At 42.5% G+C, this 13,814-nt stretch overlaps 1 protein-coding gene across 2 annotated transcripts in view; it reads right to left on the reverse strand.

Moving 5' to 3' along the window:
- The window catches only part of PLPPR5 (phospholipid phosphatase related 5), a 126,561-nt gene extending 119,086 nt beyond the window's left edge, over positions 1-7,475 (reverse strand). Inside the window, exon 1 of one of the 2 annotated variants that reach the window (XM_032645784.1) lies at positions 7,142-7,475. In XM_032645784.1, coding sequence (XP_032501675.1) covers positions 7,142-7,378 — 237 coding nt within the window. In that variant the 5' untranslated portion in view covers positions 7,379-7,475. The remainder of the gene's footprint in view (positions 1-7,141) is intronic. The other variant, XM_032645794.1, reaches the window with a different exon arrangement.
- Positions 7,476-13,814: the final 6,339 nt, after the last annotated feature.

Here is a 13,814-nt window from a genome sequence, read left to right on the forward strand (position 1 = left end):
GAGGAATTGTGTAAGCTCCCTAGATGTGTTAGTTACCACACATAGTACCTGGAATAGTTAATATGAAGAGTAAATGGTTTACCACATCCATTCAACAGAAATGATTAAGGACACCTGATGTCCTTTTGCTGCGTAGCACCAATAAATGTTACTGGCATTTATGTTAAAAGAGCAGCTATCACTTAATGCATGCTTATGTTTAATTCTTAAAAGATAATGTTAAGTATCATCTCAATTTACAGACAAGAAAGCTGAGGCTTGGAGATATAATTTCATGCATAGTGTTTGAACTCTGGAAGGGCAGTGAATATGCCTCCCTCATTATACAAGTCAAGTAATAGCACTGTGCCTAGCACATAGTAGGTGCATTATCATCATTCCAAACTTTTACAAATAATGACTTTTGGGTACAGTACAAATTTAAAAATGAATATGATACAATGCACACTTAACAGATGGCATCAACACTCCTCCCTGGAAACATTATTTCTTTCAAATTACACAAATAAATGGGATGATTCTTTATAATAATCTTGACAGTAAGAGCTTATTGAAACATTCTGAAAAACAGCATTGAGTATTGGAGTAATAGTCTGTAATAATTAGTAAGGCCATTTCATACTGTTGTCTTTTTATTTTTGCTCTCCTTTCTACAAGAAAATAAGAAAAGAAGTATAAAACCTTTTTCCGTTTTCCTGCTCCACAGAGTAAGTGTATTCGGCTGGCAAAGCCATGCTATAAGCAGTCTAACCATCTCCAATGACCAAGCAGCTACACCCATGTAATCTGCTCACATTATGTTTTCCTCATATGCATGAAGTGACTTATTGTCTCCAAGGTGCATTTACATCCATTTGATTCTCAAGAACAGTTCCAAAAGGTAGGAAAGGCAGGAAGAAATAAGCCAACATTTTTCAGATAAGGTAACTGGTGCAGAGAAGCAACAGGGATGATGAGTGACAGGGGATAGAGGGGGAGAAGGGGAGAGGAAAAGGAAGAAGGGGCGTGGGAGGAGAAGAGGCAGAAGGGAGGGGGAGAGGCAGGGAAAAGGAAGGGAAAGGAAACACAAGCTGGTTTTCAGGTTCCTGGGCCTTTGCTTCCCCTTACCCCCATCACAATCTCCTAATCAGTATGCAGAGGGAAGGGGATAAATGAAAAAAGAGAGACCATCAAAGGAATGCAGGGAGGAGAAGGGAAAGAGGGAGGGTGAACATGAATGAATGAATATGAATGAGAATATCTAAGTAAAGCAAGGGCCTAAGAGACCTAAGGAGGAGTTTAAACAGATCCATAAATCCTCAAAAAGTACGTCTTAACTTTTAGGAATCTTAGGCATTTCTGACAATCCGATAAAGCCATGGAGGCTCTTACTAGAAAAATGCGTACATATACACACACATACATACATATGTACATACGGTATTTTGTAATACAATTTCAGTGTGTTCACTGCCCCCCCCCCACAAATCTAGTGCTAGGTCCCATTTTAAGAAACATGTCTTAGAAACAGAGGTCCTCTCAGCTCTCCGTGCACTGCAGTTTGCAGATCTAGAACCAGAGGGTGGCTCCACAGAAAAGCAGGTGCCTGAAGCATTGTGCTAATGTGTGCCACAGAGATAAGAAACGTGGCTGCAGATCAGAACAACAGAAATATCTCTGAATCCCTCCCACTGCCACCAACCTCTCCATAACATTTCAAGCTTAATAGGAAACAAAACAATTTCCTACACTACACATTGAAACCACTGTCTACACTAGAACACAAAGTTTCCCATCAAACCAGAAAAAAATGAAATTGAAGATAAAAGTTTTGAGAAAAATTTGACCCTTCTAGTATTGAATCCCTATGACTAAATATCTTTAAAGATTTGTTTAATGTGTAAGGATAAAGGTACATAACAAAAGAACTAAATGCACAGGCTCTAACGATTCTAGCACCGTCATTGTGGGACTCTGGACTGGTCATCTCACCTTTTTACATCCAAGTCTCCTTCATAAGTTTATTGTGAAGATTAATTATACTAATGGACTGAAAAAAATTAATACAAGTCTGACATCTAATCTCACTAAACATCCTATTTCTCATTTGTAAAGTGGGCTTAATGATAGTGCCTATGTTTAAAGACAGTACTATCGTGGTGAGCATTAAATGAAGTAACACATTAAATGTACATTACACAGCATCTGGTACATAGGAAATATTAGCTAGTGTTAGCCCGCTGAAGAAATGGAGGAGTCGTCAAAGGCAGAAATCACTGACTTGACTGGAAGAACAGAGTTCTAATTGAGTTTTAGTGTTCTTGCTATTCAGACTCCCCAATTTTTGTGGGTGATGGATTGAACTAGGTGGCTTCTATTCACCTCAAATATTTTATCAGCCCTGGAACCCACTAACAAAGGTATTTTGCTAGGTGCCTTAAATAGGTTGTCTTTTTTTTTTTTTTAATTTCATTTATTTATTTTTGGCTGTGTTGGGTCTTCGTTTCTGTGCGAGGGCTTTCTCTAGTTGTGGCGAGCGGGGGCCACTCTTCATCGCGGTGCGTGGGCCTCTCTCGTTGCGGAGCACAGGCTCCAGACACGCAGGCTCAGTAACTGTGGCTCACGGGCTTAGCTGCTCTGCGGCATGTGGGATCTTCCCAGACCAGGGCTCGAACCCGTGTCCCCTGCATTGGCGGGCAGATTCTTAACCACTGCGCCACTGGGGAAGCCCAAATAGGTTGTCTTGATGAATTATCCCAAACTTGGGAGGACTAACAGTAGCTAACACATATTCAGCTGGGCACTACTCTGATACTTAAATGTCAACTCATTTTATACTCATAGGATTCCAGGAGTGGACATGGGTGGAGATAGTAGTGGGCACCCAAGGCAAGGTTCAAGGAAGGAGAGGTCTATGGGAGAGCTTTAGGCTTTGATTTAACAAGATGGACCTCTGGATATAAGATGCCTTTCTGTCACCATCTACTTCCACCACATTTAGTGATGCAACATCCTTGGTATAGCAGCAGTAGCTCCATGCCTCAGTCTCGGAACCCAGAGGGAGCTTCCTGGGGATGCAGGCATAAACAATCAGAGATGCTCCCTAACCCTCAGTCCTGGTCTTCTCTGTCTTGATTCTGACTCTATGAAGAGGGATGGTCTAGCTTTGTCTCCTTCAAATCATCTGTGTTGCTCAGAGATCTAAGGTACAATAGGGGCTAGTGGCCACTGTATCCAAATCTGGGGGGCAGAAACCATTGTCATCACCAGGTCTTTTAATCAATGAAAAACAAAGATCACTAATTAAATTTATATCTGTAAATTCTGTAGGTAGTGCTTTGGTGAGTGCATACAGATCAAACTGAACAGTACCTGTTTTCAAAGAGCCCAAATTACAGGTGTTTTCTGAAAACACAATTAAAATAATAATATTTCACAACACAAAAAAGACTCGGGGATGAAGAGTGTAAAATTATCTTACACAGATATTTTAATAATAGAAGAGCCCTACACTACTGTCCCCAAAATGTCCTAAAACACCACCTATCAGACAAGTCCCTACTCAATTCCCAATAAATGGAGAAAAACTCAGCCTGACATTCCAGGACTCAGCAATGAGACCCTAGTCTTCCTCTTCTGCCATATACCCCTGCATTCCCCACACACCACTCTTAGAAACAAGACAGACCAATCACTGTTTCAAGAGTACAGACTGCATTTTCTGCTACCAAGCAGTCACTCATGTTCACACTGCTGCCTTCTGTGATGTCCTGACTCAAACTCCATTACAACCTCTCCTTCAAGTCACATCTCAAAAGCCACCCTTTTCTTCATGAAGCCTTTCTTCTCCTCTCCAAATAAAAATGATCTTGTCCTCTTTGAACCACCAGAGGTCTTTGCAGTATATATATACGTAAATATGTACATAAACACTTTTATTATGGTGATTTACATTATGACTTTTGGCATGATTACCTAATTTCCCAAATTACTGTAAACTCTTAAGGATTAGTGACCATGGTTTACTTCTGAAATTACCTTTATAACCACTACTCTGGCTGATATGGTGCTTGCAACACAGGAATTCAATAAGCATTTACTGAATTACTATTTTACTAATAGTGTTAATGAAATAGTGATCTCTTATGGAGTATCAACTATGGGCAAAGGATGATATTTATATATTATATCTCATTTAATATTCAAAATCCTGTGACTTAGAAAATTAAGGATTAAGGAGCTATAAATTAGTTGTTCAAGGTTACACAGCAAGCAGAATCCCCAACTCTTACCATAACAGCAGGATGCACTTTGAATCTGAATCCAAACTTGTCAGACTCCAAACATGTGCCCCAAGTCAACACTATATAAAAGTGATAAAATTTAAAGAATATTTTCCTTTTAATTTTTAGATAAATAAATTTGGCAAATTTGAAACAAAACCACAGATTGTGGCAGTGAGGAGAGCTACTTTTCAAAATTAACTTTAAGGATTAGAATGAGTTTTGAAGATTAAAAATATATATAATGAAGAATCTGTACCACTACAGTCCAAGAAATGTAAAAGATGGGGAAAGAGACCATTTGAGGCATTTATTTAGAAGAATGATTTATGAGTAAGCTGAATTTGCATATTGTAATAGAAAGGCACAGGTTTGGGAGCGTGACACAGTAGGGTTAAAATTCTGGGTGTAATGTTTTTAGGCTTGGTCCTCGGGCAAGTTACTTAACCTTCCTAAACCTCAGTTTTGCCAAGGGTAGGTGACAGTAATAATAACTGCTTTCATAGATAATGCAAGTATTAGATAGGTATAGGGTATATAACCCAACAAATGATGGGTGCTACTAACATTATTATTAATAATATTGTTTTCATGCAAAGTGACTGTGCTAAGCCAGTGTTCTTGAGAAGAATGCAAAAGCAGGGCTGCCATTACTGTTCCCAAACTTTCACATTATGAGAGTGTAATATTGGGAAGAGCAGAAGCAGAAGCAAAGGCCAGCAGCACAGCTAGCCTGAATATCCAACATTTCCTTCTCTTCAGACTGACTCCCAAATTCTCTCTCTTGTAACTAATGAACTGAAAATCGAAACATGGAAATCAAGTTGGATCCTCCCTTTTAAAATCTCTCAAGAATATTCTAGATCCCCACCCAAGCAGCCTTTCTCATCTTCTTTCAGAGAACATGTTTTTTGGAAGTAGGACAAGCAGTATGGCATTTGGCATCAGTCTCACAGACATCAAACACCACACCCACCATTTTTGTTTTCAGGTGCTTCTAGTTTATTATCTGATCCTCAGGGTCCTCAAATGTCAACTGGAGAGACTATCTCCTGGAAGGGATGCTCTGAGAAGTATATGTGGCCATGACTATTCAGTGCCCAGCACAAAGCAGGTGCTCAATAATGACTAATTAATTCCCTTTCCCCTCTGTGGTTCCCCCTAAGTGGAGAACAATCAAATTCTTTGGGAAACTATGTTATGTCTCTAAATGGCACCTGCCACCATGGATGGATGGTTAGGATCTGAAAAGTGCTATCTCATTTAAATAAGCCACAGAATTGTAATCACCAAGGGATGAGTTACAGACATTACTGATTATGGCTGTACCCAAACCAGTGTCCTGAAAGTGACAGGCTTTTTTCTTAAAAGAAAAAAAAAAAAAATCCTTGAAAAATCCCTGAGCTATTCAGTCTCCTATAAAACATGTGTCTGGAAACTCAACATCTGCAGAAAGCAAAAGGGCCCAAGAATGACCAATTTATTTTTTTCTCTTACAGCTTTCCAAATAGAGGAGAGAGAACACAAACATGAAGCTGGATTTGGGGTTTCTGATACATTTTAGCAAATTACAACTGAAAAAAAACAAAACATTTTCTGGTGCAAGGTCTAACACTTTTCAAAACAGTATTCTTGGAGCCGTATTTGACATCAACTATCACAGTACCTGTGATAAAGTTACTTTGAAGTTATCAACAAGTTCTTTGGTTTGTGGAATTCCATTATGTGTGTTAGGAACTTTTCATTATTTTGTAAATTATTAACTCATTTCCTCTAAAATCAAAGAAAACATGAATATCCAAACCTAACAGATAAAACATATTCTCAACATTCATTGTTGCAATTTACACATTCAACCGCTGGGAAAAAAAGTCCCTTTCCTTTCCCTCTTCATTTTTAATTTCTTATTAGTTATCTGCTGAGAGAGAGAGAGAGAGACAAGATGAGCTGTACCACAAGAAGGGAACCTCCAATACTTTGACAGTATTAAAGGAACCATAATAACTATTTTCTGAAAAACACCACCAATTCTCCTACCTATAACTTTGCACCACATTCACATACGTAAATTATTATACGATTATCATTCTAATAATTACATATGTATATCTGTGTATATATGTACGTGCATGTGCCCGTATAGATACACACACAATCCAAAAGGCATTCTCAGAAAAGCTCTATGAGAGAAGGACTTAAGCCGCCCAGGGAATGGAAGAGCGTTTAAATAAATCCTGTAATTTAGGCACAGCTCCTGCTTTTCAGCAAGCACTGCTACTGGAGCCTCTTCATTTAGGAGGGGTCTCATGTTCTTTTTTAGATATTTGTTCCCTGGTCAGCTTAGTCTAATTGGCACTTCCTTTCGAAAGGGAAGGAGGCGGTAAAAAGGGAATTTGCGCCCCGACTCTGGAAGCAGAAGTCCCTTCCACACCCCAGCAGTTGATCGCCGTCTCCCTCCCGCTGGCCCCGCTGCTGCTCGTCTTCCAGTCGCAATGTGAGAGGTGGCAGCCAGCGGAGCAAGGCCACAGCGTAGATGAAGTCAAGATTCATCCGGATAACTCACCTCCTCCCCAGCCCCGACTCCCACCCATTACCGTCTACAGCCCCCTTCCCTCCCATCCCCCTCCGTGTCACGCTAAGTTGCAGCCACCGCGGGGGGTAGCGGGGGTTTGGGGGCGGCAGGTGGGGAGAGTTGGGGGCTTCCTTCGGACCCATACCGACGCGCCCTAGAAGAATGTCCTCTGGGGAAGGGGCTGCCGTCAACTTGGAGGAACTTAGAAGGCAAAGGCTGCCGCGCCCCGACCTCAGCGGGGCCTCAACCCTGAAGGCGAGGGGCGGAAAAGGGCAGTCGGGGCGAGGGCGGGCACCCCCGGGCTTACCACGAGCACGGGGACCCCGGCGGCCAGCGAGTAGAGGAGCACGGGGGGCACGGCGCTGCTGTCCTCCGGGCCCGGGTAGGGCTTGCGGTAGGCGCTGTCGTGGCAGAAGAAGCCCTGCACGTTCACAGTGAACGTGTCCGTGTATTCGAAGTAGTACGCCAGCATCACCGTCCCTGCCATGATCACCATCTGGAAATAGAGCATGCTGCTGGTGAGCGCCGCGGGCAGCCGGGGCATGCACGCCTCCCGGGCCGGGCCGAGCCGAGCGGGCGGCGGACGGGCCCCCTCCCGGGTCCGCCGAGGCAGCTACCGGGGGCGCGGCGGCGGGGGCGGCGGGAAGACGAGGCGCGGGAGGCAGGATGGAGCCGCCAGAGGAAGAGGCGGAGGCAGGTCCGGGTTTCGAGGCACCGGCTGGCTGCGGAGGAGGTGGCTACCCCCGGACGAACCCCCGCTCCCCTCCCCGCCCCCTGCCCGCCGCAAGCACCGCCCGCCCGGGCGCGGGGTCGCGCGGGAGGGCGGGGAGTCCCGGGCGGCGGGTCGCGGCCAGGAGAGACACCGTTCGCTATGCAGCTGCGCGGGGCCGAGCCCCCAGGCCCGCCCGGAGGAGGGGCGGACCGGGCGGCGGCGGCTGGGACAGCGGCACCTGCACCCCTCGGAGGGCGGACGCAGTGGAGCAGGCGAAGCTCCTCACAGGGGTAAAAACCAAAAGGGGGGGAGGGGAGGCAGTAGAGAAGGAGCTTCTAGAAACTCCCTTCTGAGGCAGCAGCTGGGTGTTTTAGGAAACCCGCGCAACGCCTGGGAAAATGGTGCGCGGACGCGTCTTCGGAGCGCAACCCCGTAAAGCGCCAAGTGTCGATTCCGCGCAGCGACTTTCAGCCGGCGCCTCTTTGGATTCCTTAACCCCGTGCAGGACACACGCCCAGCGCGAGTTTCTAGGCGCAATGAGAAACATCATCCCAGAGGATTTTAGATTATGAGTTTTTTTGCTTCCCCCTCCAGCTTCCTAGGGCTTTGTATGTAAAAACAGAAATCGTAGCTCGGGAGTTCCCGAAGCATCATGTCTTGTACAACGGCCCCTTCCTCGTTCACGTAGTCTCCTCTGGCTCATCTTCTCAATTTCCCTTTATTAGCTGCTTGTGAGACGAGGCACTGCAGATTCCTGGGACCCAGCAGTGGCAGCCCCTAGGGAAGGGAAAAGGGCCTTTTGCCTCACCTCGCTATTCCCTGAGTTCCCAGGTACTGCCGGGATTCCCCAGGGGTCAAGTGAAAGGAGAGGGAGACAGAGGGCTCACACCACAGGCATACAAAACACACCCATACGTTGGGCAGGCACGCGTGTGCGTGGGTATGTAAGTAGCTGTGCAACTGCATGTATGTAAGGAGCCTGTTTCGTGATGCCATATGGGTCCCTGCCTGCAAGATTAGGCAGCCGACTGAGGGGGCTTAGGGAGGGGTGGAGCTTAGTGGAACCTGACACTGCTTACCTTTCACTCCGGAGAGCAGGTAGGAAGCCTGTATGCAAGGCGAGGGGATGAAAATACTCCTAGAGCCCTGCCCTTCTCATTACAACGTGGAATTACCTTAGGAGATTTGTAGGATATTCATGTTAATGGGTTGTAGCCTGATGATTTTTAGAGGTGGGCCTTTATCATCAGGAAAAAACACTTTTAAGCTAAAAAAGGCCTTTTAAATTTGGCAAGTGATTGGTGGTTTAGGGATGAGATAATAATGGCAGTGTGACTTTCTTTAATGTAGAATTATTTTACCCTCCATGTTATTACAGACATCATTTAATAACTAATTACTTAGTGCTTACCAGGAAAACAACACCGAAAAACCTAAGTAATAAGCAATTTGGGGCAGTGGGAGCAAACTGTTCCTAAATGGACAAGCAAGACTTATCATACGATGAAAATATAACTACTACAAAGATACATGGTCTAGTGCTACAGTCAGAAAATCATTCTAAGACTGTAAGGGTGTTTAAACTACAAATCTGGTTCTAAATCCTGTTTAATAGAATCTTTGGAAGAATGGTGTTAATTTAAAAGGATAGTTTTAAAATGTAACTTTGGATTAAGGAGAGTCTAATGAAGGTAATGTATTCAAACTGATGAAAACGTGCATTACTTTTGAAATTAAAATGCACTGTAATGCACTGTTCCGGTGTTATGTGTGCCCAGTACTGTTCGTGTAACAAAGCCGGGTCCTCGTCTGTTCTGTTCACTGCTCTGTCCCCAGCATGAGCAGTGTATGGTATACTGTAGATATTTAATCTTTGAATGAATTAAGGAACTTACTCCTCTAAGAACAACAGGGAAGTGTTTTCACGTATAAAATTTACATCAAGGTTAGGGAATCCCAATCTTTATGTCCCCAGATAAACCTAGCCTGTATACTTATTTGGCACACAGGGCAATGTTAGAGCAACGACTCTGGTACTGCCTCAGTTCAAATCTCAGCCCCGCCATTTACCAGTTCTGGGAACCTGGGCAAAATGCTTAACCTCTTCCTGCCTTGGTTTCATCACCGGTAAAATAGGGATGATACTCGTAACTACTTTACAAGTTGTTATGAGGATTATTGATGCTCATTTCATTATGTCTGGCACATTGTGTTTAAATTCTATAAAGTTTAACCTTTAGTCATACATGTATCTAGCCTGCCTTAACCCAGGTCATTCTAACACCCATCACCAGTCACTTCCTTCTCTTTTTATTGCTTACAAAATGATTCTGGGGCTTCCCTGGTGGCGCAGTGGTTGAGAGTCCGCCTGCCGATGCAGGGGACACGGGTTCATACCCCGGTCCGGGAAGATCCCACGTGCCGCGGAGCGGCTGGGCCTGTGAGCCATGGCCGCTGAGCCTGCGCGTCCGGAGCCTGTGCTCCGCAACGGGAGAGGCCACAACAGTGAGAGGCCCGCGTACCGCAAAGAAAAACAAAAACAAAAAATGATTCTGGGTGTATCCATATTTCTGTATATATTTTTCTGTAGATTTGTGCACATTCTGTCTTCTCTTTCAGATGGTATCCACCTCAAGACTAAGATATTATTTTCCTTCAGAATTCTCAATATCCCCATGATTTGTTCATTTCAGATGGTCAAAATGTGTTGTTGACCGACTCATGGTTGACTAACCATCCAATGCTGAAATTCAAGGTTAATAATCTTAACTCACATTATAAAGATACCAACATTAAATTAAACTTCCCTGAATATTTGAACAGCTTGGCTATACATAGAAATGGTGTGAGGTGGATGAAAGAGCATGAGCAGTATGCCTTTGGGCTGGTTACTTTACTTTCCTGAGCCTGAGCTTCTTTGGGGACAGAATGAACTAATTTTCTTACCTCTGGGCTTTGTACCAAGTAAGTACCAAAGAAGGTACTTATTTAGGGCGTTTCTTCATTTTATTTTCCTGTGAATCATGTAAGCTAATTCTTTTCCAAAATACGTTTTTCAACTTCAAAGAATCCTTTGGAACCCTGCCTCAATTCTTTTTTTTTTTTTTTTTTTTTTTTTTTGTGGTACGCGGGCCTCTCACTGTTGTGGCCTCTTCTGTTGCGGAGCACAGGCTCCGGACGCGCAGGCTCAGCGGCCATGGCTCACGGGCCCAGCCGCTCCGCGGCGTGTGGGATCCTCCCGGACCAGGGCATGAACCCGTGTCCCCTGCATCGGCAGGCAGACTCCCAACCACTGCGCCACCAGGGAAGCCCCTGCCTCAATTCTTAATGTAACTATCTGTTTCTAGATTTAAAAAAGCACTACTCATATTTAATCTTGCCCAAATTCTTAATTTAATTTAATTCTTAGGCATATCATTGTGCTTTCAAATGTATTGTAGCCATCAGTCTTTCTTAACAAAACACTGTCCTGTCCAAATTCTCCCCATGTCAGCTCCTACCAAAGTGAGTAATGTAGGTCAAAAGTGCAGTATTTATAACTCTTTTATTTTCCAACTTCCAGTGATTCATATTGCGTTTATCTGTGCATGACTTAACACCCACTCCATCCCACCATGTTTCTCCACCTATAAAACATGAATACTGGGACAGATCTTGGGGGAATCATTTATCAGTTCCAATACCTCCCATCTACCCACCCCAATACTCATGCTCCAGTAAGAACTAGTTAAGGTGCTAGACTGGCATAGAAAGATGTAGTCCTTGTCTGTATGGTTTATAACTTTTCTTCTATAGATAGAAGACAAATGTACAAAAAGGCAAGGTGGAGGGGACCTTTAGGTTGGTAGCAAGTGCAAAGACCATTTGAATAATCCTTGGGAAGCCAAGCATTGAATATTTGTGGATAGCTAGATGACTGAATGTATTCTTCTTCTTTAAATTTGAGAACCTAATGTGCCTGCTAAAACGGAACAGGAGACGGACCTGGCTCCTCAGGATTATGACCAGTTGGGTTCCGTACAACAAATCTATGAATACCGAGAGCCAGATTGAGATTCTCTGCTCAGGTTCAGGGCTTTGGACCTCATTAGTTTATAGACAGAATGTTTTTGGCAGAGATACCTGAGCATTTCCAAGGACCAAAGGAGATATGGAATTATAAACAATGGTTTCCATGTGTTTCAGGTAACTGAGAGGTAAACCCAGGCATTTTCCTGAAATTTTCTCATTCCATGTGCAAAAACAGAGATAAATAACATTACTTTCTATGCATAGCTGAGATGGTGAGATAAATAACGTTACTTTCAGTTCATAGATGAGATGGTAAGGTATGAATTTAGAAGGCTTTACATAAATGGACTAGGGAAGCTCTCCAAAAGAAGAATAGAGTCCTTCTTTTAAAAACAACAACAAAAATCCGTGTTCATAATGCTGAACCTGCACTAGAGATGTTTAAGGAGATTCACATGTGTGACAAGTTACAGGACTTTGTACTAATGAGGAACGTTAAATATTAACATATATTGGTAGAAGATCTCATGGGAATAGGTTTGGACAAAAAGGCTTTATATAGGCCAGATAGCTGTGTTCAGAATAAGTAATTCATTCTAATACATATTGAGCTGCAAAAGACAATATCTCAACAGATCTTTATTGACCTGGATCTAGAAAATGAACAATTGCACTAGTTTACTAACTTCCAAACAATTTGATATAGAGAACACCCCTGAAGCTTGAATAAGAAATAAGATGTAGGGCTGGTTAACTAAAGAAATGTTGTACTTAAACACATTCATACAAACTCAAAGAGACAATATCCTCCTACGAAAACTAAAGAGAGATAGGAGCATTTGGGATTACACCTTTGACCTCTTTATTTTGGGTGTCATAGCATACTGCATCCTCACAGGTTGATTTTCAGTGCTTGATTTAGGAGGTAACTGCTTTCTCAAGAAAACAGGAAAGAAAAACAGCTAGAATAGTAATTTGTATGTCTGCCTTTGAGGTTCCAGCTGTAATGGGATGTTTATCTCAAAGGCCAGATGCTTCTGACCTAAATAAGTGGTACTTATCTTCCTCTAGAACCACTAAGATATCTTTAAAGTGCCTTACTCTGTGACTGTATTACAGCTATTCTGTTCTTCTATATTTCCAGTATTTTAAATTTTCACTTTCAAAACAGTTATCACAAACGAAGCACATATTTTATTAGAAAACCTAGTTATATTTCACTGAAGGTATAGGTGTGAAATTGATTGACCAGGTAAAAGAACCCAAATTTATTAAATATTAAAGCAGGGAAAGAACAGAAAAATTTAACTAACATGCTATCTTTTAAAATTATTGTTATTATCCTATATTAAAATTAAAAATTTAAATTATTAAGTTAGCAAAAGTTAATTGGGACATGCTGCTACTACTTAAGCTGTGTGGCCGTGACAATCACTTAGCCTCTCTGAATCTAGTCTGCTCATCTGTAAAACTGGGTTAGTGAATCTTTACAAAGACATCGAATGACATATTTATAAAATGTTTCATAAATATTAAAGCACTGGACAAATCTACATTAGAACGCATTCTAATTAGGAGGAGAGAATACCTCATCTGAGTGGGTCCTGGATTTTCTCCCCAGCACTGAGTTTCAGTTCCCCAAAGCTCAGATTAATTGCTTCCTGCTCTGTTGCCATGTCTGTGAATATGGAATTGTTTACCATATGTTTCAGTGATAAAAAAAAATTATTTTGTTAAGTATAAATCTATGGATCCATAACATCAGGGGAAGTTTCAAAATATTCGATTTCCCTAAGAATACCTTTAAACAATTGTTAAGGATAAGAACATAAGAGTGTGTCAGCTAAGTATGATGGGTAAGCCTGAGGACTGGGGATTACAGAACTGACTTCATATCTTTACTCTGTAGATTCATAACTGAGGGACCTTGGCCCAAGTCATTTTAATTTCTGTAGTGTCCTAAAATGAGGATAATGTTGCCTACTTCACTAAGACATGATACAGAACCTTGGCCATTCACCACAATAAGTGATCATTACGGTTATTGTTACTCTTCTGGTATAATTAATCCTGCCACTGCTGGATCAGCAAAACTTTTATTGATCCATTTGGAACAGTGCCTGCATAAAATTCTGCTGAACTGTCTTTGTAACTTCATGTTACTTGAAGACACCTGAAAGTCGTCATGTGAGCTATGATAAATGAGAACCATCCTACTAAACAAAATCACAAATCCTGCTAACACTTTGAGAAACAG

The sequence above is a fragment of the Phocoena sinus genome, chromosome 1 (genome assembly GCF_008692025.1).
Source record: "Phocoena sinus isolate mPhoSin1 chromosome 1, mPhoSin1.pri, whole genome shotgun sequence".
Taxonomy (NCBI): domain Eukaryota; kingdom Metazoa; phylum Chordata; class Mammalia; order Artiodactyla; family Phocoenidae; genus Phocoena; species Phocoena sinus.